Raw genomic sequence first — 24,108 nt, forward strand, 5'->3', positions numbered from 1 at the left:
CAGGCCTCAGCTTTGTCATGCATGTAAGTAGCAAACAGGATTTTTGATAGCACTTCTTCCCTCTCCCTTAGTATGATGTAAAACAAGTGCTACTTCAGGAGGCACATGCATATCCTAGGTGACATAGTAAGGCGCTGGAGGAAGACGATCCAGTGCTGCTCATGTCACCTACGTTCAGATCTGCCAAATCAAAGTGAGTGTGGCAGGCGTGGCTGGGCAGATGTCAGGTGACCACCTTTCTGCTTTTCATAGGAGTGCAACATAGCAACAAGTGTCACTGGGTCATGCTGCTGGTCTGGGAGCCCATTGCTGGAGAGCTGGTATCTGGAGAAAGCAGACTGACCAGAGTAGTACCTAATGTTCAGAGCTTGTTTTTAGAGCTCACGGAGGAGGAGAGGTGCTGGCTGACCTGTTCCTTTAATTCAAACAGCCCCAGGACACCAGCCACAAAGTGGGGACAGGTTTGCTAGACTGGTCATCCCTGAATTTCTCTGGCTCCTCCACCCCTCTATCAGCTTCTCAATCAAAATTGCTGCTAGCACTTACATTTGAGTGCATGTATGGATAGTATGCATAAGGGAGACTGTGTCAGACAGACACCTGTCAGGCATGGTCTAGATAATACTTAGTCCTGCCGTGAGTGCAGGGGACTGGACTAGATGATCTCTCGAGGTCCCTTCCAGTCCTATGATTCTATGTGCATAGCTGTATGTGGGTGGGGGGGAAATGCACACATGCATGTCTTTGCACAGAGTGGGGGAAATGCATGTACTTGTTCATGGCTGTGTGGGGAGGGAACAGTGTGTACATGCTGGGTGTTTGCGTGCCACACACAGGAGAAATTTTAGGATTCTCCGGAGCCCTCTCCCCGGTTTCTCCAATCAGTCAAGCACCAAGCCAAATGGAATGAGACTTTGGGTGTAAACAATCCCCTCTCCCCTGTCAGAGGAATGTAGAGACCAACAAGAGAGCCTTTGTCAGATGGCTGGGCAGCCACAGCCATTGTCTCAGTCCCCCCGCCTGCCCCTCCCCCCACCCAGCAGCAGCTCCCACCCAGCAGCAGCTCCCCCCCCCCCTTCTTTTTCCTAGTGTTATTGTGAGGAATGGCAGAGAGAAAGAATGTGCCCTGTCAGCATAAGTGGCTGTTGGAAAGAGCTAAATTCTTATCAGCTGTTGGAAAGGAGGAAACAGGAGCTGTTGTTTACAGAGAAGTCAGACACCCCTCTCCCCCCCCCCATTCTCCCCTTCTCCACTGGCCCCTATTCCAACAACTCCAGATCCAGGTCTTCCTTTCTACCCACCCCTCTCCCTGGCTCTGTTTTTTTGCTAATAGCAGGAGTCCCTTGCTCCTGCTGAGGCCCTAATCCTGGTGTCAGACTCTTGGCCCTTCACCCCTCATTCTAATGCCTCTGGGCCTAAATCACCATCATCCTGCTCATAGTGCAGTCACTCTTACTGGTGCAAAAAGCTTCCTGGTCAGAAGGATAGCCTTCAATGCTGCCTTTGCATCCCTGTGTTGGACTGTAGGAGGGTCAGGATAGCAGCGAGTTGGAAACTATATCAAAAACATTCAGACAGGGTTTGGTGTTTTGACATCCAACTCGTTTTAGAGAGCTGGTTTTCTGCCACTCTCTCCTCTCATCAGCCTCAGAGGAAAATCTTCACAAGTGTCTTGCTCAAATACAAGAACAGTCCAGAAGTCCTGCAAGATCACTTAACCTCTAGGGCCAGATCCTCAGCTGGTATAAATTGGCAAAAGCTCCACTGATCTACACCAGCGGAGGACCTGGCTACAAAGGGGAGAGGTTTATACTACATTGTGAGAGGGTCATAAGAGTTTTCATTGCAAAATGTTTTCAGAGTGTCTCTCCCCAAATTTCCTCCTGAAATGATTTGATGAAGGGAAAAAAATCACATATATGGTACCAGCTGAAGGAGGATGTACATTTTTTCACATGTCTCAAAACTGTTTTTTCTCTGCCCCGCAAAACACCTTTGCATCCTCTCTTGCTAAATACAGAAATGGAGAGGAGCTGAAGCAGAATCCCAGATCAAAATATTCTCCCAACCCTTCTCCCCTGGGGGTGCACAAGATCTAGATTTAAATATTAAGGCTTTAGCTCATTTCCATGCAGAACAGAGAAAAACAACATCTCCACCCCATCCATCCCCCATCACCTTAAACCAGTGGTTTTCAACCTTTTTTCATTTGCAGACCCCTAAAAAATTTCAAATGGAGGTGCAGGCCCCTTGGAAATCTTAGACGTAGTCTGTGGATCTCCAGGAGTCCGCAGACCACAAGTTGAAAACCAATGGCTTAAACCAAAAAATATCTAAAGGGTGTGGGGTTTTAACGCCTGGAGTTAGGAGTACACCCAGAAGAACTGTTGCCTTTGGACTATTCCTGCAGATCTCATTCATGTGTGAATTCCATTTAAACATCAGTGGGCTTTCTCACAGAGTTTTCTTCAAGAGTAAGGGCTACAGGATTGGGACCCTGGGGAGCAGCAAGTACATCCTCTCCATTTCCGTTTATCGCTGTTGGGTGACAGTAGCATCCGGACCCCATAGTATTGCATGCTACACAGACAATGCCAATCCCTGTCCCACAGAGCTTACTGTCTAGGTAGACAAGAGAAACCATACCAGACAAAGCAAAAAGTATTTTTAAAAGTGCAAAAAACTTTTTTATGGTTTATATAAAAAGAGATGATTTCTCTCATCGATCCTTTCCCCTCAGTCAAGCAACGCCAGCACCAGGACTGACTCAGTGTGTCATCCTTCTGTACTAACAACCCAGCAGAATTGTTCCTCTGGTAACTAACCAGGCACCACCATTTAAGTTAGTTTCAACACCGATAAGCTCTGTGATAGTTTGTATTTCTTTTAGAGCCTCGGCTCTTGGGAGTCATGATTAATATTTATTATTTGTAATGCAATGGTGGCTAGGAGCCCCCAGGCATGGACCAAGACCCATTGTGCTAGGCACTGTGCAAATATAGAACAAAGAGATGGACCCTGCCCCAAAGACCTTGCAGTCTAAGTAATCTCCCCTTTCTTGTCATTCATAAGTTTCTCGCTCTTGTGCAGAAGAGTTTGAAAATGTGAGTCCTAAAGGCTCCGAATCCAGAAGGCATATCAAAAAGAACCCAATGCTTATTTTTAAGATAATCTCATTATTTATGAACACCTGAGGTTGGGGATTCTGATTCTTCCAAGTTAATTTAATTTTTAGTCCCATATAGTAACCATCTACCCTCCCCCAGTGTACTTCCCTGCTTCAACAGATAAATGCATTGACCCAGCTCTCCATTGCTTTGCACCCTTGTACTGGCAACGACCCCTGTCTAACGTGGGTGTAAAGTGGTTGCCATTCTGATCTGATGGGATCTTGCATCTACCATGCACTGGTGCAAATGGCAATACCACAGTGCAGGGTAATGGAGAATCAGGCCCAGGATGTTTGAGAGGTGCTCAGACACTACAGCAACCAGGGCTAATGGAGGCACATAAATGCAACAGTGCTGTGCCTCCCAGCGATGCCTGCCTAGTGCTTTAGTTTTCATTGACTTTTAAAAATTATTTCCTTTCATACTGATGTAAAGCAGGTGGTTCCTATGAAAATCCCAGTGCTGGAAGAGAAGCAATGCATGAAATAAGTCAACACGTTTTAATGTTTAGACCTTTCTCTGATAGATGCAGGTGGAGCTCATCACTGTGTGGGGGGCCAGATTATCCAACAGGTTCACCTCCCCTGTTTGCATGCAAATGCTGGGCTTAATTTGTGCCGGGGCTTGCCAGAGCTCAGCCCCAGACCTCTAGGCCTGGCAGTTCGTAGCCCCAGCACTTCTGGGCTTGCTGCATCAGTTATGAAAGTAAAAAAAAAAAAAAAAAAATTGCTTGAGCCCTGGCACCTAATTGCTTGAGCCCCGGCACCTCTTTCATTACAAATTAAGCACTGTTTAAACGGCATGCTAAGCAGCCAGTGTTCTCAACGAGAGCTGCTCGGTGCTAAGCAGTTATGAAAAATCTGGCCCCAGTTTTGAAAAGTAAAGCCAGAATTTTCCGAATACTCAGTTCAGCACAACGAGCAGGAGATAAACTAAAGAGAAAGTTCCTTAGAGCATTAGGGTGCATTCTAACTCGGATGCCACTGAGGGCTTTTTCAGAGCTAATAAGCATGTTTCTATGCTATGCTCCCTCTGTGCCCAGTGTCTCAGTATAGTGACATGTTCCCATGACTTGCCAGGTGTAATTTGATTTACATTGCGGGTCCTATGAAGCACCCCTTGTTAGGTGGTAAAGGATTAACATGGGCTTGGGCTGGTTTTATTTCCTCTCCCTGGGCACAGGGACCCTTCAGAAAAATTGAGAGAAAAGAGTATTTGCCACTTGGCATGAAGCTGCTTATCTGCCTTCAAAAGTGTTTTTATTTTGGACTGGAAGAAAGGGTTACTTGAGGTGAAAGGAGGTCCGTATGTCAGCAAAACAAAAGCCCCATTCCCTTTCCTCCCCAGAGAGGGGGAGGGGAGAAAGATGCACAAAAGGAGAGAGACAGACACTCAACTATATATAGACAGAGAGGAAGAGGTGTTAGACCCAGACAGAGTTATCCTCTTCACAATTGGCTAGTAAAGCAAGTCTCTGGTCCTATAGTCTCAGCAGAACTTTGGCATGTGGTCTGTTGACAGAAGGAAGTGTGGAAGGCAGAAGAGGAGAACAGAAAGAGTAACTAGAACTGCAAAGTCTTTCAGCTACGCTAACCAACAGAAAGGAAGTGCTCCAAACCAGCTTCCAGAACTGCAGCCCCTGGAGCACTTGCTAGTGGTCAGCAGAGAAGTAGCTGGTGACATGGTGAAAGTTTACGATCAGCTGCTCAATCACACCAGTGCAGCTAAAAATACATTCTTAATATTACACTGCTGTGCCCCTGGGACAGCCAGTCGAGGGACAGTGCATCATATTGTGTCCAGTTCTGGGCACCACATTTCAGGAAGGATGTGGACAAATTGGAGAAAATCCAGAGAACAGCAACAAGAATGATTAAAGGTCTAGAAAACATAACCTATGAGGGAAGACTGAAAAAATGGGGTTTGTTTAGTCTGGAATAGAAAGGATTGAGAGGGGACATGATAATTTTCAAGTACATAAAAGATTGTTGCGAGGAGGGAGAAGAATTGTTCTTAACATTTTGAGGATAGGACAAGAAGCAATGGGCTTAAATTGCAACAAGGGAGGTTTAGGTTGGACATTAGGAAAAAACTTCCTAACTGTCAGGGTGGTTAAGCACTGGAATAAATTGCCTAGGGAGGTTGTAGAATCTCCATCATTGGAGATTTTTAAGAGCAGGTTGGACAAACACCTTTCAGGGATGGTCTAGAATCTAGATAACACTTAGCCCTGCCTTGAGTGGAGGGGACTGGAGTAGATGACCTCTTGAGGTCCCTTCCAGTTCTATGATGTTATGATTCTATACCACCACAAATTGTAGGTGAGGGGTCCACGAGACAATCTCAATGTGGCTTGCACTATGAAAGTTTTGGAACCTCCTTCTGTTCCTGTGAGATGAGGCAAAACAATAGAGCTGATGCGACATCAGTTGAGCTGAACCAAACCTCAAAGTTCAGATCAAAACACTTTGGGGGTGGAGATTCAAAGCGGAGATTTGGGTTCTTCTCTAAATGTATCAATTCCCCTTCCCCCTGGAAATGGAGATTGAGATATCAATATTTCAGAAAGCAATTTTCCCCTGTATCTCAAAATAAATCCTATACAGTTGGTTACCAATTTAGATTGAGAATTGTCACTAATTAGCCTAAGTCAGATTGGAGGTAAGGGAGGGGAGAATTTATAACAGGGAGTGCATTTGCTATCTGCATCAAATTCATTAGTTCATCTACCTTTACCTCTCCTGGCCATCTTCCTACCAATTATACTTGTCTTTCAGTGTTACTCCTGAACTTAGATTAAAGCAGTTCAGTCAGCAAGCAAATAGCAAGATGTAAGTATTCTTTAATTGGGGGAGGGAGAAATAGCGTTCTTTGATTGAAACACCTAAACCAGACTATTGCGACAAATTCAGGGTGCAACTCTACTGAAACCAGTGGAGCTGCATCCTCACTGCAGAAATGAATTTGCCCAATGTAAGGCTGAAGGGATGAAGTGTGACCCTGTCTACATAAGGAAAATGGCCTGGTGCTAACCACAGTATGTTCATCCTTCCTCTCCTTTCCCTCCTATACCTCACAGTTGTTGAATCCTTTAGCTGCTAGTATAAATGGGACAAAATGATGTGATGTTGTTAAGGAAAGGGGATGGTCTAGACAGTATTTGGTCCTGCCATGCGGGCAGGGGACTGGACTCAATGACCTCTCGAGGACCCTTCCAGTCCTAGAATCTATGAATCTATGACAGTGTGATGTGATTGGGTCTCTATCATACTCCCACTAATGCCGCTGAAGACATTTTTGCCCTGTATGCCAGCAGCTAAACAATTTGTTTTTTGACACCAGTTGTAGAGCAACAGGGTGGGAAAGGACTATTAACCACTATTGTCAGCAGTGGGTCATTATCCATGCTTGGGAACTTTGAAATTCACTGGGAGTGGCCGGAAACAGACAAATGCAGACAACCAGAGCTGCACAGATAAAAGGAAAAATGAGTATTTCCTCTTAAATCAATGTATATTGTTATTGGCAGCTTTTGTCTGTAAGCCTCAGGTAAAACTGTAAGCGGAATGCCTGATTGGATGTGTGTGTCTGGGTGTATGTACAAGCTTTCACCCATGCAGGGCACAGATTGAGCATGCAGTAATAAAACAATGGCTTGGGAAAATCGTTATGGCAATTGCATTCTTGCTCCAGTGTGATCAACTTCCCAGCAATCTCCCTGCTCCACCTCGGATATGGGAGTTTTCTGCCCAGCGAATACTCCTAGCTTAACAGGCAGCTTCCTTTTGACACTTCTGGCACATCCACATGCATGAAAAACAAGGGCTTCCCCCAGTATGGTAGAGTCTTCATCACACCTGGGGCCTGATTCCCTGGTCTTGCTCCTTGGGTAGTCGCTTATACCTGCACAAAATAGGTGTAAGATGCTACAATTTTGATTTGTGTAGGATTTGACACCTTCCACTTTATACTGGCGTAAGTGATGACACCAAAGTGCAAGAGAGTAGAGAACCTATGCCCTCGTGTCTCATCACAACTGCTAGTGTATTTCCCATAGTCTTCACTTTTTGGGTGGTGCACTGAGCCAGGGTAAGTTATGTTAGATCTAATGCTCGGCACATGGGGTTATTGATACCAGAGTATGCACCTCCAGTCAGAGAGATCTTTAGAATGAGCTCTGTCTCCCTGGAAATGAGCTGAATCCTAGTAGTGTGAGCTGCCCACCAGGGACATAGGACCACTGCTCTTAGAAGTCACCTGTTCATCCACAGGGATGAAGCATGTGTGATTGTGTCTGCACTAATGTATCTTTGGAGGAGAACATTTCCTGCTGCATGCCCCTCTGGCTTCCCTGATGCACAAGTAGCCAGTCAATGCAACACAAAAAAATGCCAGAGCTACTTACTGAAGTAGAAGCCCCTGTCCCCACAGACAAACTGCAGTGTGTCTACTAGTTCCCCACCACAGAGCGTTTCAGCAGTGCCATATGCCGACGTGGAGTCCACCGTGTATGCCAGGAAGGTGAGTGCGAGCAGCAGTATCCGCCTAGAGGCGCACATCCTCTGCACCTGAAAGACACAAATTCAAAATGTTAACTGTTAAATGGTGCAGAACCCCACTCGAGTGTTCTCAAGGCACCAAGCACAACATGCATGTGTGCATGCACAGGAGAGCTTGTGACTGTTTGTGTAAGGAGAAGCATGTGCTCTTTAGCTTATTTGCGACGGATTCAGACTCTTCTGACAGTGGTTAAAAACAAGCAATTGCCAGACAACATTCATCTTGCCACTTCCATACAGCTGGCTCCCGCAAAGTAACACCTCCTCTCAGTCACCCAGAGAAAATTCTGCCTCTGAGGGAAGTTCCCATTTTTGTCACAGCCAAGGACAGGTGGCCTTAGTTGCTGCCATTAGATGTTTCTTCTCCTTTTTGCTCAGCCAATCTCAGGGGCCGAGCTTTGAATACAATCTTTGGGAGACTAAAGGTGGGGTTACAAAGAGATCCCTTAGAACTGCCATTCTCTTCCTTATGGAAACACCACATTAGTCTTTCAGACACCAAAAGTTAGGGCTCAAGGCATCGTAGGTAGGGCTAAGTTTTCTACAGCAATAATTTAAACTGTGATTCTGTGTGACTGTTATGTGCTACCATTTCTCTATTCAACTCCAGCCATGAACCTCAGTACTGACCTGCTGTATCCCCCTCTATTCCAGTCCCAGGCCTCTGAGCATTGACTGCCAAATGTGGGGGGGGTGGGGGAGGGGAAAGCTGGTTGTGGTGGTGGTCATGCAGGCCAATAGTCTAGGGTTAAACAACCAACTAATCTTATTTTATTTGTGGCCTAAATCAAGATTTGAACCCAGATCTCCAGAAGGTTTAAAGGCCAATGCCTAATGCCCTCCGTCACAAAGTCTGTACTTCAGGTTCCCCTCCCTAGCATGTTAGGGCCTGATTTTGATTCCACATGGGGGTGTATGTAACTCCATTAAGTGCTACCACACACCTTTGGGTGGCCTTAGGCAAGCCCCTTTACCTCAGTGTCCCATGTTCAGCCTCTTTAAAATGGGGCTGATACCACCTCTCAGGGGTGAAGAGGCTAAACCCATGCATGTCTGGAGACCGGGATACCTCAGTGATGAGCACCTCCATAAAGCAGCATGGTGAATGTGGCTGCTGAAATCCAATCAGAACTGCAGGGAGAAAGAATGGCAAGATGGCAACTGGAATAAGGCAATTTTGAGGTCCAAAGTTAGTGTGAAAAAAATGCTGTATTATCTATGTACTACATAGGCTCTCATCTGAACAACTCTTAATTATTAATGCATTTTTATCCAGCTCACTCTGGTGAAGCAGCATGGTTTTATTCCTGTTTTACAGATGGGGAAGAGAGGCCTAGGGTAGATTAAGGAGACTTGCCCCGGGTCACATAGGAAGTCTGTGACTGAGCCTAGAACTGAATTCAAGTCTCCTGAGTACCAACCCAATACCCTATCCACAAAGCCGTCCTTCCTACCAACTTTCATAGTAGAGTATCGCTCAACCCACCAGTGATAGAAATAATCTGATTTTACAATGGTTACTAGTCCCTTTTAGATTATGAAAAAATAAAAGGCCATTTCCACGTGGGCCAAGCATGGCGGGGAAATATGAAGGGGAGCCGAGGACTCCTCCAGTGAGTGTCATCTTTTTCCTGTTACAATTTTAATGTTTGATTTCTTATTAGAGATGGACCTGAACCAGACACCCAGCTCAGAACATCCCTGACCTAGTTCTGTGATTCAGGCCTCGTTTCCTTGACCAACACATGATTTTGCTAGCTTGTATGAAGACATGTTCGGAAGAAGCTGCAAAGAGAAAGATGCACATCCTATCCTCATTTGCTGGTCCAAACAGGAGGTATAAACTGATATGATCTGCCACTGTCCCTTGTAGTTCTGGCTTGTGCTCCCACAAGCCAGTACAGTGGGTACTCCTTGTTAGTCTTCCTAACCTGGCAACACTCCTAAAATGCTCCTATTGGAGCCATGCTGCTTCACCAGAGTGAGCTGGCCAGATATCCAGGCTGGCTTGTAAAATTAAAAAGATAATAGAGGAGTTTTTAAATTAAGGGCTGGCTGACAGGTGTGGAGGAGCACAAGGTTCGGACAGACACATCCCTTAAGGGAGGATTTATTAAAGGGGATACTCTAAATCCTAGTAAGGAGGAGAGGATAGAAGTTGATAAAGTACAGGTTGGAACTGAAGAGAAACAGTCAAACAAAAGAGTTCTATTCAGTTACATCATAGGAAGGCAGACAACTAAATATTGACACATTTTATAAGTGCTTGTATACAAATGCTAGAAGTCTAAATACTAAGATAGGTGAGCTTGAGTGCCTGGTATTAAATGAGGATATTGATAATAGGCATCACAGAAACTGGGTGGAACAATGCTTATCAATCCGACAGAGTAATGCCAGGGTACAAAAAATATAGGAATGACATAGTACATTGCACTGGTGGGGGAGTGGCACTATATGTGAAAGAAAGCATACAGTTGAATATAGTAAAAATCTTCAGTGAATCAAACTGTACCATAGAATCTCTATGGATAGAAATTCCATGCTTGAGTAATAAGAGTATAGCAGTAGGAGTATACTACCGACCACCTCACCATGATGGTGACTGTAATTGTGAAATGCTCAGGGAGATTAGAGAGGCTACAAACAAAAAACAGAAAACTCCATAATAATGGGGGATTTCAACTATCCCCATATTGACTGGGAATGTGTCACCTCAGGGTGGGATCCAGAGATAAAATTTCTAGACACCATTAATGACTGCTTCTTGGAGCAGCTAGTCCCGGAACCCACAAGGCAATTCTTGGTTTAATCCTAAATAGCACATAGGGTCTGGTCTAAGAGGTGACTACAGTTGAATCGCTTGGTAATAGCAACCATAATTTAATTAAAGTTAACATCCTTGTAAAGGGGAAAATACCAAAGAAACCCGCCACAGTAGCATTTAACTTCAAAATAGGGGAACTACACAGAAATGAGGAGGCCAGTTAAATGGAAATTAAAAGGAACAATCACAAAAATGAAATGGTTGCAAGCTGCACCTCCCCCCCCCCATAATAGAGGCTCAAACTATATGTATACCACAAATGTATTAAAATAAGTAAGAGGACCAAAAAATTTCCACCATGGCTAAACAGAGTAAAAGAGGTGGTTAGAGACCTCTTTTAAAAGTTAGAAGTCAAATCTTATTGAGAAAAATAGAAAAATGCATAAGCTCTAGCAAGTCAAGTAAAATTAGGCAGGCAAAAAAAAAATCTGAAGAGCAACTAGCAAAAGACATAAAAACTAAAAACAATTTTTTTTAAGTACATCAGAAGCTGGAAGCCTGTCAAACAATCAGTGGGGCCACAGGATAATCAAGTAGCACTTAGGGAATTCTTTGCACTGGTGCCTTTACAGCCGAGGATCTGAGGGAGATTCCCATACCTGAGCCATTCTTTTTAGGTGACAAATCTGAGGAACTGTCCCAGACTGAGGTGTCAGTAGAAGAGGTTTTGGACCATATTGATAAATTAAACAATAAGTCACCAGGACCAGATGGTATTCACCCAAGAGTTCTAGAGAAACTCATATATTAAAATGCTGAACTATGAACTGTGGTATGTAACCTATAGATTACATCAGCCTCTGTACCAGATGACCTGCAGATGCCTAATGTAACGCCAATTTTTAAAAGGGCTACAGAGGCAATCCTGGCAATTACAGGCCAATAAGCCTAATTTAAGTACCAGGCAAATTGGTTGAAACTATAGTAATGAATAGAATTATCGGACACCTGGATGAACATGGTATGTTGAGGAAGAGTTAACGTGGCTTTTGTAAAGGGAAATCCATGGTTCATCAATCTATTAGAATTCTTTGAGGGTGTCAACAAGCACATGGAAAAGGATGATCCAGTGGATAGAGTGTAGTTGGACTTCCAGAAAGTCTTTGACAAGGTCCATCGCCAAAGGTTCTTAAGCAAAGTAAGCTGTCACAGGATAAGAGGAAAACTCATCCATGGATCAGTAACTGGTTTAAAAAAATAGGAAACAAAGGGTAGGAATAAATGGTCATTTTTCACAGTGGAGAGAGGTAAATAGAAGGGTTCCCCAAGGATCTGTACTGGGACCAGTGCTGTTCAACATATTCATAAATTATCTGGAAAAAAGGGGAAAGAGTGAGATGGCAAAGTTTGCAGACGATCTAAAATTACTCAAGATAGTTAAGTCCAAAGCTGACTGCAAACAGTTACAAAGCGATCTCACAAAACTGGGTGACTGGGCAACAAAATGGCAGATGAAATTCAGTGTTGATAAATGCAAAGCAATGCACATTGGAAAACATAATCCCAACTATACATACAAAATGATGGGGTCTAAATTAGCTGTTACCACTCAAGAAAGAGATCTTGGAGCCATTGTGGATAGTTCTCTGAAAACATCTTCTCAACGTGCAGTGGTAGACTGTGATGGGGTGTTTACCCCACACCAGAAAGAAAGGGGTTAAAAGCAGCCTAGGGAGGCTGTACAGGAAGCAGTCAATTGGAGGGATACTGCACAGAACAGCCAATCCCAGTGGGCTCACATAAAATGAGTTGCAGGGCCAGAGTAAGTCAGTTGCTGCAGGGAGCCCAAGGAGGGTTCCTAGCAGTCTGTAGGAAGGTAGCACCTTGGACAGAACAATTGCTGGCAGGGACCAAGGGAACTCTTGGCTGGCTGCTGGGACTTGCGGGCTGGAGGCCTTGAGAAGAAGGCAAAGAAGGGGCTGGAGCCATGAGGAAGTGGCTCAGGGGACTTAAGCAGCACTGGTGGAGAAGTTAAAGAGAGGCAGCTGGATGCTGCTATCTACAGGGTCCCTGTGCTGAGACCTGGAATAGTGGGTGGGTCTGGGTCCCCCCACACTCACCAATGGGGAAGTGGCTGGACTGTAGAACTTTGAGATACTTCCCCCTGGAAAGGAGACAACACGGATGGTGACATAGCTGGAGGGCTGAGTCATAAAGAGGATGCTGTGGCTCCTGGACTAAGGAGAAGGCAGTGGGGGAGGCACCACCAGGAGAGGGTGCACTGGCTGAGAGAGCTAATCTCTGGGACGGCCAGCAGGAGGCGCTGCTCTGGTGAGTGAAAAAACTAGCAATGTTAGGAACCATTAGGAAAAGGATAGATAATAAGACAGAAAATATCATAATTCTACTATATAAATCCACAGTACACCCATACCTTGAATACTGCATGCCGTTCTGGTCGCCCCATCTCAAAAAAGATATATTAGAATAGGAAAAAAATATAAAGAATGGCAACAAAAATGATTAGGGGTCTGAAGTAGCTTCCATGTGAGGAGAGATTAAAAAACACTGGGACTGTTCATTTTAGAAAAGAGAAAACTAAAGAGGGATATGATAGAAGTCTATAAAATCATGAATGGTGTAGAACAAGTGAATAAGGAAATGTTATTTACTCCTTCACATAACACAAGTACCGGGGCCACCCAATGTAATTAAAAGGCAGCAGGTTTAAAACATACATAAGGAAGTCCTTCTTCATACAATGCACAGACAACCTGTGGAACTCATTGCCGGGGGGGGGGAGTGGGGGGGGTCTGTGAAGGCCAAAAGTATGACTGGGTTCAATAAAGAATTAGATAAGTTCATGGAGGATAGGTCCATCAATAGTGAGGGTCAGGGATGCAACCCCCTGCTCTGGGTGTCCCTAAACTTCTGACTGCCAGAAGTTGGGATTGGACAACAGGGGATGGATCACTCAATAATTGCCCTGTTCTGTTAATTTCCTCTGAAGCATCTGGGACTGGTCATTGTCAGAGACAGGATACTGGGCTAGATGGACCATTCGTCTGACCTCGTATGGCCGTTCTAATGTTCCTATGATATTTAGAGTCTGACCCTGCACTACTGAGGTCAGTAGGGACTTCAATGGGGATCAAGCTCTTAGTCACTTACTGAGGTTTTGGCCTGCACAACGCCTCCATTGAGAAGCACCAGGAATATCACTGAGCCATGATTTCATTTTCATACACTCTTCCATGCTAGAGTTTCAAAGTAGCAGCCGTGTTAGTCTGTATCTGCCAAAAGAACAGGAGTACTTGTGGCACCTTAGAGACTAACCAATTTATTTGAGCATAAGCTTTCGCGGGCTACAGCTTATGCTCAAATAAATTTGTTAGTCTCTCCAAGCTAGAGTGTTTCCTATGAAAAGGCTTTCACCTGATTTAATGGCCTGGGCTGGGAGTCATGACCAATGCTCCCTGTGATCTCTAATTAGCACAATTATCCCATTTTTATTAGGCTTCTGATTGCTTAACGTCCCCTGGGCTTAAGCTAAGCTTGCAGCTCATCACTAGGGCAGCAGGTGGTGTATAGGCAGTTTCATTGCACACACAGCTGATATGGGGCTTAAGGACAACCAAATCATTCCCCACTTCCAATTAACCTCCCACTCACATGAGCACCATGGTTAACCAAGAAACTTGTCATCAGTTCCTCCTGCCCCCCCATCCCACTACAGTCAGTTCCTCAGAAGGAGATTGCTTAATTTTGTGTTTGACAAATCTGGGCGAAAAAACAACCCTCCGCAGAAGGACAAAGATATCGGGCTTTGTATGTCTCCAAATCTTGGAAGAACCCTGATAAAATCCTCTCCCAAACCACAAGCCTGTATACTTTTACCTGCAATATTAGCTAGGGTCACACTTTAAGAAAATCTGTCAGGCAAGCAAGTGACCCACCCCCACCCCACCCCGCGCTGCCGGTCAGCACTGTGGGACTGCTCTGAAAGATGCCATGCACAGAGAGCCTCACTGTTTCACAACCCAGAGATAAGTCATGTCCAAAACACACGGGGTAGCTGCTCTGAAATGAAGGTCACTTCCTCTGATCCACACCTCTCCAAGCAAGCCAGTATCCAGCTACCTACTTCCATCCCCATCCTAACCACACAAGGGAACCAATGGGATATTCTGAAGTGAGTTAGTGCTAGACGTATCGGTTCCTCTCTGGTACCTCTAGTCTAAACTCATTACAAGTCCTCTGCCCAGGCAGTGATACCCTCCACCCCAGGCAGGTGGCTTGACAGAGAACAGGGGAGAGAGCTCCGTTCCTACCCACCTGTGTGCACTAGCAGAGAAAACAGAGCAGCAAGTAGCCACAGAGCCCCGTGGACTAAATACCTCCATGGAGTTACTCCAGTGACTTGTATTCAGCTCTTCGCCTCCCTGCCAGAGCCTTCACCTTAACCAAAGAAGAAGCTGTGGACTAGTCCCCAGCAGAGTTGCCCACAACTGGTTTTTCCCTTAGTGTCCCCATCCCTACCATGTACCATGAGAGAATAAAAACATACCGGGAGGGAGAGTTTGTCAGCAGTGCGACCTGATACACTCCAGTTCTGTGGGAAAACACTTCAGTTCCTTTGGAAAATGCCAGCACCTCCAGACTTAAATTACCTCTGTTTTGTTATTTAGTGCTAAGCTTCCCCCCCCCCCCCCCCCCGCCACCCCTTCTCCTCATACAGGTGAGGAGACAATCAGAGTAAACTCGTGCCATCAGTTTACTCTCCACCCTAAAAATGACCCAGTGACTCAGGTACAGAGCCCCTTTTTAATGTCCTGTATTAAAGGCTGCGAGGACAGAGATGGTACTGATGATGTAATCTAACCCAATACCGATATGGTCATGTGTGATCCAATGAACTGCCTAGTCTGTAACCCCTCCTCTCACTTTGAATACTGGCTCTTTCCAGACAGGTCTCAGGGTGATTTTCACCTTGCGTGTATTTTTTTCCCCTCCCTTCCACAGAACAATGTAATGAGAAACCAGACAGGCAAGCAAGCAAGCAAAAAGCATATTTACTACCCAGTGCTGCACTTTCTCCCTGGTTAAAGCAGCTGCAACACTACACAGTCCCATAGACCTTTATTTATCCATTTGCCATGTTTATTCTCTGGAATACCCAGCAGGCTTGACTGCATGACAAGTTCTGTATGGGCCTTCTGACCTCTGTGACATTGTCACTTGCAGAGTGCCTGGAGGTCGTTCAATGTGCTCTCTTTCCTCTCCAGTTACATCCCACCCCAATCTGGAAGGGGAGAGGTTTTTCAGGGGTCACTTCCGCAAATGTACAAAGCCTATCTTTTTCTGGTTACAAAATCACTTTGCAGGAGGAAGCCTCCTAAATTCCAGTCGGGAAACGCTGCCCGTTGTTGTTGGAGAGATCTAGGTTCAGTTCCTAGCTCTGCCACAACCTTGCTGTGTGACCTTGGGCAAGTCTCTTAATCTTCCCTTGCCTTAGTTCCCCACTGGTGAAATAGGGATGATACTTCCTTTCTTCCACCTTTTGTCTGTCTTGTCTATTTTGACTATACGCTTTTCAGGGCCAGGACAGTCTCTTACTGTGTGTATAGGATTTAGCACAATGAGGTCTTAGGCACTAGTAGAATACAAATAAATTAGGCCTGAAAATGGCTGGCAATATTCAACCTACTCAGGAAGTTTTTCTGGCTAAGATGTAAGGTGCATAGCACCACGTCGGGGCGGGAGGGGGGTCTTCACTAGAAAAAAAAGAAAATCAACCCGTTGTACTCTTGTGAAATGAGGTTGTCTCAGCTGTGTGTATAATGCTGTTTCTTCTTGCCTGCATGGACACGAAGTCAAAGAGTCCTTACCAGGGTTAAACAATTATACTATAACGTCATTATAATATGATTTTCTCTACACACAGACAAGTAAAAATCCACCAGGTTTAGAAAGATTGTTGGGCCACAAGCATGTTTTATACAAGTTTAAACATGGTTATTTTTTGTAGCGTAGTGTCCCTCGAGTGGCTAGTTTTACTGTAACATTTGTCTTTGGCTGCTCGCTCTCTCCTCGGTTCATTGTAATTTCTCTGCTCATTCAGCGACAACTGCTCCCGCGCAATGTTTCCACACTGTTCAGCAGAGGAGCTGTTCCTCTACTTGTGTGCATCAGTGTACAGGGGGAGAGAGAGGGAGACTGAATATCCCTCTCCCCTTCAGAGAAAGTCAGCCCCCTAGGTCGGGGTCTAACAGAGAAGCAGCATGGGGAGAAGCCCCTGCACTGAACCCACACAAAAGCTGCCTCTTCCAGGCCCACTGCAGCATAAGATAGGAGGATGCAAATTCTTCCTCTCAGTTACCCAGGCTGATTGGTCCCTCACTGGTCAAGTAAATCAAACTTAGGATTCCCTTAGATGATAACAGGCTTCTACCATCTGCTTCCCCAGCACTGTTCAACAAGCAAGGAGCTGAAACAAGACAAGAGCATGAATCCTATTCACCTGCAGCATGCCATCTGCCCTGCACCGAGTCAGGTGTGTCTATGTACCCTCTACCCCATTTGCAAGTGGGTATCTAAAAAGGCTTGTCTGTTTCAGGGATTTTTGCACTGATATAAGCTAGGCTCATGTAAAGCCCCAGCGCAGATGCATTTGCACTGGGGTAAAGTGGGGCTGAAACTGGGGCAAGTTTATATAGTCACCTCTTCGGAGACGGAGGCTGTTTGCACAATGGCTTGCACAGTGGGGCGCTGATCCCTGATTTGGAGCCTCTAAGGGCCACTAAAGTTGTCCCAGTGAAGCTCATCCATACAGGATTTTCTTCTCTATTTTAGCTACATTGGTATGGCTATACCAGTATAAAAAACTAATAATAATTAGGGCTGTCAATCAATCATCGTTAACTCAAGTGATTAACTCAAAACAAATTAATTTGATTTAAAAAATAATTGTGATTAATTGCAGTTTTAATTGCTCTGTTAATTCCAATTTAAATTTATTATAAATATTTTTGAATGTTTTTCTACTTTTTAAATATATTGATTTCAATTACTACACAGTGAAGTGCAGTGCTTACTTTATTTTTTATTACAAATATTTGCACTGTAACAAAGATAAACAAAAGAAATACTATTTTTCAATTCACCTCATACAAGTACTGTAGTGCAATCTTCTTATTGTGAAAGTGCAACTTAAAAATGTAGATTTGTTTTAGTTACATAACTGCATTCAAAAATAAAACAAGGTAAAACTTTAGAGCCTACAAGTCCACTCAGTCCTACTTGTTGTTTAGTCAATCGCTAAGACAAGTTTGTTTATATCTACAAGGTCCTACCTATAATTCCCCACTCTGTAATGCACTTTCATGATAAAGAGATCGCACTGCCTGAGATGAATTGAAAAATACTATTTCTTTGGTTTATCTTTTTTAGAGTGCAAATATCTGTAATCAGAAATAACAAAAAAGTAAGCACTGTGTCCTTTGTGTTGCGTAGTAATTGAAATCAATATATTTGAAAATATAGAAAACATCCAAAATATTTAAATAAATGATATTCTATTATTATTTAACAGCACGATTAAAACTGTGATTAATCGCAATACATTGTTTTAATCATTTGACATCCCTAATAATAATTAGACGAGCCCTGAATGGTACTCAGAGATGCTGCAATAGCAGTCTCGCACATGCAGTGGTATGCCAGCAATACGGGAGTGGCCACGTGAGATTATGCAGGATACCTGCACTCTGCTGTGTCGTGAGTTGAAGCTTGTGGCACAGCCTCCCTTATTGCGGTTACAGATGGTTTTTTTAACAATATACAGCCCAGTCAGCTGGGTATGTTAACTCCATTCAAGTGCTGGAGAAGAGGCCAACAAGTTGTGGCCAACCGAAGGTACTGTACCAGAGCTCAGCTGAGAATGCAGAAGTTCCTTGTGTGCAGGTCTGTGCTTAGGCTACTAGACCCCTGTGATGCCTCTCTCCTGTGTGAGCCCCCAGTCAGGCAAGATACCAAACTTTCTGACTGATCAAGTTCCTCCTTTGGTCTGGCCCACTTTAGAGTTTAATTCTACCAGAAGGATCAAATTAGAGCAATGGCCCAATCTGCAAGATTTGAGTCAGAGACCGTGGGTCCAATTCTTCCCCTTGGGAAATCACTTACACTACATAATGGGTTTGTAAAGCTGCAATTCCCATGTGATATCATTTCACACTCACTTTGCACTGGTGTAAGTAATTACACATGTAACAGGGCAAGGGAGAATTAAGCCTAAGTTAATAGACATAATGAGTGACTAAAGGCGTGTGCTTAAGCTCATGTATTCAACCATACTAGGCAGGAGATTGCATGGCAGTTACACAGGGGCTGCCTGATTCTCAATTACACCATCTCAGGTACTTATGTGCCTCCCCTATTACCATACCGTTGGGGTGCCTCACAATCTTTAATGACTTGATCCTCAATGCACCCCTCAGAGACAGGGCAGTTGCACATGGGAAACCGAAGCTCAGAGAGATTGAGTGACCTGCCCAAAGTCACACAGGAAGTCTGTTGCGAAGCCAGTCTCCCAAATCCCAGGCTGATGCCCAAACCATTGGGAAACGCTTTCTCTCTAAAGGCCCCTTGACACCACTCTGGCAGTATAAACAAGAATCCGGACTCTGATTTTTCAGAAGTGCTGAGTATCCAGAACTCCAGCTGACGTCAATGGGAAAATGCAGATGCTCAGCCTCTCTGAAAGTCAGGCCTTGACTTAACGCACACCCAGGACAGCGGTGATGTTACCGCTCCAGGGACCTGGGAGTGTCTGGAAGTTATAAGAGGGCAGGGGAAGGTGTTCATCTTAATACAGGTCTGTCGCATCTTACGTGCATTTAACATGCGCGATTTCAACTTTACGTGGTCAGCAAAAACAGAAAAAAGAGAAAAACAACAGTTTTAATACTATACCTGTAGTGTGGGCGATTTCGCCCGCCATTGAACTTAATGGGGTTTTGGCTCTACGTGGTTTTCGCTTTACGCGCTAACCACGGAACGAACGGAACCCCCGCGTAAGATGAGACAGACCTGTACTTAGAATGCTGTGAAATACCTGCATCCCATGTTACTGTGACTGCTTTGCCATTCTAACAGTCAGAAGAGAGAAGCCTTCCCTGTATAGGAAGGGGGAGGAACTCAGAGCCCAGTGCCATGTCAGATGGCACAGTGGTATTATGAAGGAAGCCTATGCTATGCATTACTCTGGAAGTGAGTTGCTAGGGAGTGGCTTCAGGGTAACTTCAGTAGTTTTCTGAGGACTAATCTTTGTACAACATGCCAGTGTGGCTCCTGGGAACAAGCTTAGTGAGTCCCAGTGCTGCCAGTTCTCATGATATTTGGTGTTTCCTTAAAGTTCTAGGTCCTGGAATCATGTGATTGTATGAAACACTCAGCTTTCATTAAAAAAAAAAAAATGAAGTTTCTAGCCCTCATGGTTGAGATGAAAGGACAGCTCTCAAACACCGGAAGGCAGATAACATGAACCCAAGTGTGCTAGTTTTAAAAAAAATCACATGATTTAAGCCAAACTTATGATTTTTGGTACCTGACTCATGATTGTTATATGCCGGAGGCTGGCAACACTATGTTAGCTCTTACTTTCTTGTGTCTTAAATGGGAAATTTGCTCCCTCCCTGCCCCACTCTGGGAAGAGGGTTCCTTCCATACCCCACAGCTCCCTCTGGCCCACATGGGGGGATGAAGGGGTCTCTCTCTGTACAGTAGGTATTAGTTTCCCCAGCAAAGACTATTGTAGCTATGGGGGGTGGGGGGGAAATCAAACTAGAAAAAGGTGAAAGGGGTACTCAGTATTATTTACTCGGGAGTGTATTGCACAAACTTTGGTATGCAGCCCAGAAATATTTGATTTATTGCATTAAAAAGGGAAATGAAATCTTGCTTAACTCTTCTAAAGACAGCTGGCAGAATCTGGAGAAGGGATTTCAAAGTCAGTGTTAGTAGCCTAATTTAACTTTTTCTGATTTACTCCAGGTTTTGGAAGCAAATACAGCAAAGCAAGCGGAACGATAAAGAGAGAAGAGTTGAGCCGTTTAATCAGAAATTGTGGTGATTGGAGTGTTCTGGCAAGTGATATTCCCACAACACATTGAACTGGCTTTAGGTCTCGGCAGAGCATGGTTAACCCTTTCAGTTCCATTTCAAATAAGTGATCAGTATGTGTCTTTTATCCCTCTCTCACTGAAGCCAGTAAACCACAAACACACACACACACACACCGCCCCAGCCGTTCTCTAGATATAGAAGCTTTTAAAGCAAAGACAAACCAAAGTAGGATTTGAAAGCCCAGTTCCAGGATATGCCCTGGCAGTGGACAGGAGAAGGTGGGCCACCTGCAGTGCTCCTACGTGATCCTGGAAAAGCATCAGATTCTGTGTGTCTCTAAAAATAAGACCAGTGTTTGCTTTATTTTAAAAACTAGAGCAATTCCTTCTTATAATGCTCTGTTATGCAGCTGGGGCCTGATCCAAAACCCATTGTCATCAATAGAAAGACTCGCAATGACTTCACTGGGCTTTGGATGAAGACTCTGTGTAGTAGTTTGGTCCAGCCAGTGATCCTCCCACACAGGTTATAGTAAAGGATCATCAGTAGAAAGCACACACACACTCACATATTTTGACTTAGAGTTTGCTGGGAAGGGGGAAAAGCCCAACAACATTTTTTTTTTTTTGCAGGAAAAGTGGATTTGTTTATCCCTTTAAGAATTTTCACAGCAAGCCCCTTTGAAAGGTTAAGTGAACATGTGCCTGTCAACAAATCGGAGCGGGTTTTACAACTGTGACCCATTCTCCCCACCACCAAACTCGTCAGTTTTGGTCCAGAGAAGCCCAAACCAGAAATGTCATCTGGTTTTACTGCCCCAGATTATGGTGTTTCATTGTTTCCTTAATATGCAACCGGAGTCACCCTCACAAAACCTTGGACCTAGACTCCTGAACTCTCCTACTTTGATCCAAACAAACCCAGGGGGGGGAAATAAAAGCCCAACAACCTATGTCATGTCAAAAAAAAACAAAACCTCCTTCTGCAAACCTTGAGCTCCACAGCCTGTCCTGGTATTAGTAAGAAAACTATATACTTTGTATAGGGAAGTTCCAACCTAAGGGTTTAAAACAGAGGCTCTCCCAAAGTGTCTATTTAAAAATAAGACCTGTGTGGGTGGTTTTACACTTGATTGCTCGATGTTGCCGGAGCAAGACCTCTAGTGTATCAGAAACCCTGTTGACATACCACTGGTTGAAAGCAAGGCAGCAACTGCTGGTACAGTTATGTTAAATCTAAGTTTCCTCGTGTGCCCCAATTCCCTACCACTGAACAGAGTGCTAAAACCTTTCCAAGTTGCTTTCTTAAAATAATTACTGTAGGGAAAAGCAATTGGGAAAGAAGGAAGGAAGGAAGAAGAAAAAAAAAAAAAAAAAAAAAAAAAAGACTCCACACAAAGTAGAAGGCTTCATGCCAACCATTAACTCTCACTCCATTTTGGCTTCATTTTCTTGTTTTTCCTCTCCGAATTTTCATTCCTCTGAGACCGAACATGCTGCAGTGTTTTTCAGAATGGTGCTTAATAATCTCTTTAGGCTCTGAAGCTAAAGAACTGTCCGTCCCTTCCACACAATGCACAATCTTAATATTCCCCCCTGCCAAACAACTTAAGAAAAGCATACAATACTTCGTTAGAAGAGGTCTATTTAAAGTTCTGTCCAATAACCCATAAGTGACCTTGCATGACCTCGTATAATAGAAATGAGATCCAAACACTCCAATCTGCACTCAGATTAGGGATGTTGTGCCTTGAACCCTCTAATATAAACACACACACACTTAAGGTGATCTTAGTATTTGCCTATGAAATAAACATTCCTATTTAGTTCCATATATCATTCTCCATGCACAGCCTCCCATGATCACCTGCTATGCAGTTTCCGACACTGGCTGTGGTGTTGGTATACAAGGGCAATGCTTCTCATTTACTTTTAAGCTTTAAATGAACATATGCACACATGCACAAGCAGCAGAAAATCCATTAAAAAAAAAGGTGTGCTATGCTCCAACTCCAGTGTGGGAATCCCGGCATGATGCCAGTATCTCCATTCATACAAGGACTCAAGAGTCCAGAGCTAGCATATGAGTCTCCTGCGTTCCCCCAATGACAGGTCTCAACTCCCCTCCCCTTAGTGAAGAGCAATGGCCCAGCAGGTACAGTGCGCAGACATACACCCGTTTTTTAAGCGTGAGCCACCCCCTTGCAGGAGCACAGCTCTCATCTCAGTCCTCTATAGCTGTGCATATACAGCCAGTCCCTACCGTGCAATGCTGTTACAGCCTAGCCAGCAATTGGTGTCACCGTTCCCGTTTTTAACCTGTTAGGCTCCCACTGGGAGAAGTCCAGTCCTCTAGTTTAAAGTGAGGCGACTCAGTCTGGGCCGTCATTTGAGGTCCCTCTAGCGACCCTAAAGGGGAACTGCAGTCAGGGGGGAACTTGCTTTTCTGTTTCCAAAACCCAAGCTCCACACGCAACCAAGGAAGAAGGGGGGGGGGGGGGGGGAGCAGTTCATAAATACTCTCGCTCTCCTACACCGGTCACTTTTGCAAATATCCCATTGCACCCTCTTGCAAGGACTTCACCATCACTCACTTACACAGAAGATGCCGGGATGCAGCAACAAGAAATACAAACATTTCACCCAAACGCTGCTCCTGGTTGTAATCACGTTGTTTGCACGACTCCAAAGCTACACAACCAAAACCCTCCTGCCTTGCTTAAAAAAGAAAAAGCCAAGCCCGGCCCCTGGCTCCTGCAGGAGAGGGATCTCTCGCAGTAAGCTGGGCAGCTTTTTCAGCTCATTTCCAACCCGTGTCCTTCTGTGAACTGGGGACACGCGCGCGCTAAGCAAGAGTCAGAGTGGAGTCTCTGGATCTGCTGGGCTGACCATCAAGAAGTCTGATGCTGCTGATCTTAGCTCAGCGAGCCCCCTGGCTGCCCCCTCTGCCCTGGCCCTGCCTGCTATGGTACTAGAGACACGTCCAACATGGGTTGTTTAATGTTGTCCTTACCTTTAAACTTCCACTGCTACTTTCAACTTCTTGTGTGCAGACCTGGAGTAAGGCTGGGTGACTGTAGCATTCATCCATGTATCTCTCTGCTCCTGACATGCTTCTGTCCTGCTTGGTTTGTTTGTTTGCTGTTTAGTGTAATTTGGGGGGAAGTTTTTGGTGTGTCAAGTCCTTGTTTTACGAGGATGTTGCTGTTTTTTCTTTGCTGTCTCTTGGCTTGTTCTTGCTTTTCCAAGAGTCTGAGCTGGTGGGGCTTGGTTCTCCCAGCTGCAGCTATATTCTCAATTAGCTGCTCCACAACTGAGGAGACAGGCTGAGAGCACTCACTGCCCCTTCTTTTATACACCATCCAATGGGCATGCTCCAACTTCTACTGTAACAACGATCAAGGCAACTCAGCCAATAACCTTGCAGAAGTTATCTAACCCCTCTTTCCCCCTCCCTCTCTCTCTCTCTCGTGTAACCCTCGGAGTCTCAC

The 24,108-nt window shown here is 44.7% G+C and overlaps 1 protein-coding gene across 1 annotated transcript in view; it reads right to left on the reverse strand.

The window, feature by feature from the left end:
• The window catches only part of IGF2 (insulin like growth factor 2), a 37,087-nt gene extending 12,985 nt beyond the window's left edge, over positions 1–24,102 (reverse strand). Inside the window, exons 1-2 of the mRNA XM_005312382.5 lie at positions 23,631–24,102; positions 7,576–7,738 (exon numbers count right to left, since the gene is read on the reverse strand). Coding sequence (XP_005312439.2) covers positions 7,576–7,738; positions 23,631–23,729 — 262 coding nt within the window. The 5' untranslated portion in view covers positions 23,730–24,102. The remainder of the gene's footprint in view (positions 1–7,575; positions 7,739–23,630) is intronic.
• Between the last annotated feature and the right edge of the window lie 6 nt (positions 24,103–24,108).

This window comes from Chrysemys picta, chromosome 4, assembly GCF_011386835.1.
Source record: "Chrysemys picta bellii isolate R12L10 chromosome 4, ASM1138683v2, whole genome shotgun sequence".
Taxonomy (NCBI): domain Eukaryota; kingdom Metazoa; phylum Chordata; order Testudines; family Emydidae; genus Chrysemys; species Chrysemys picta.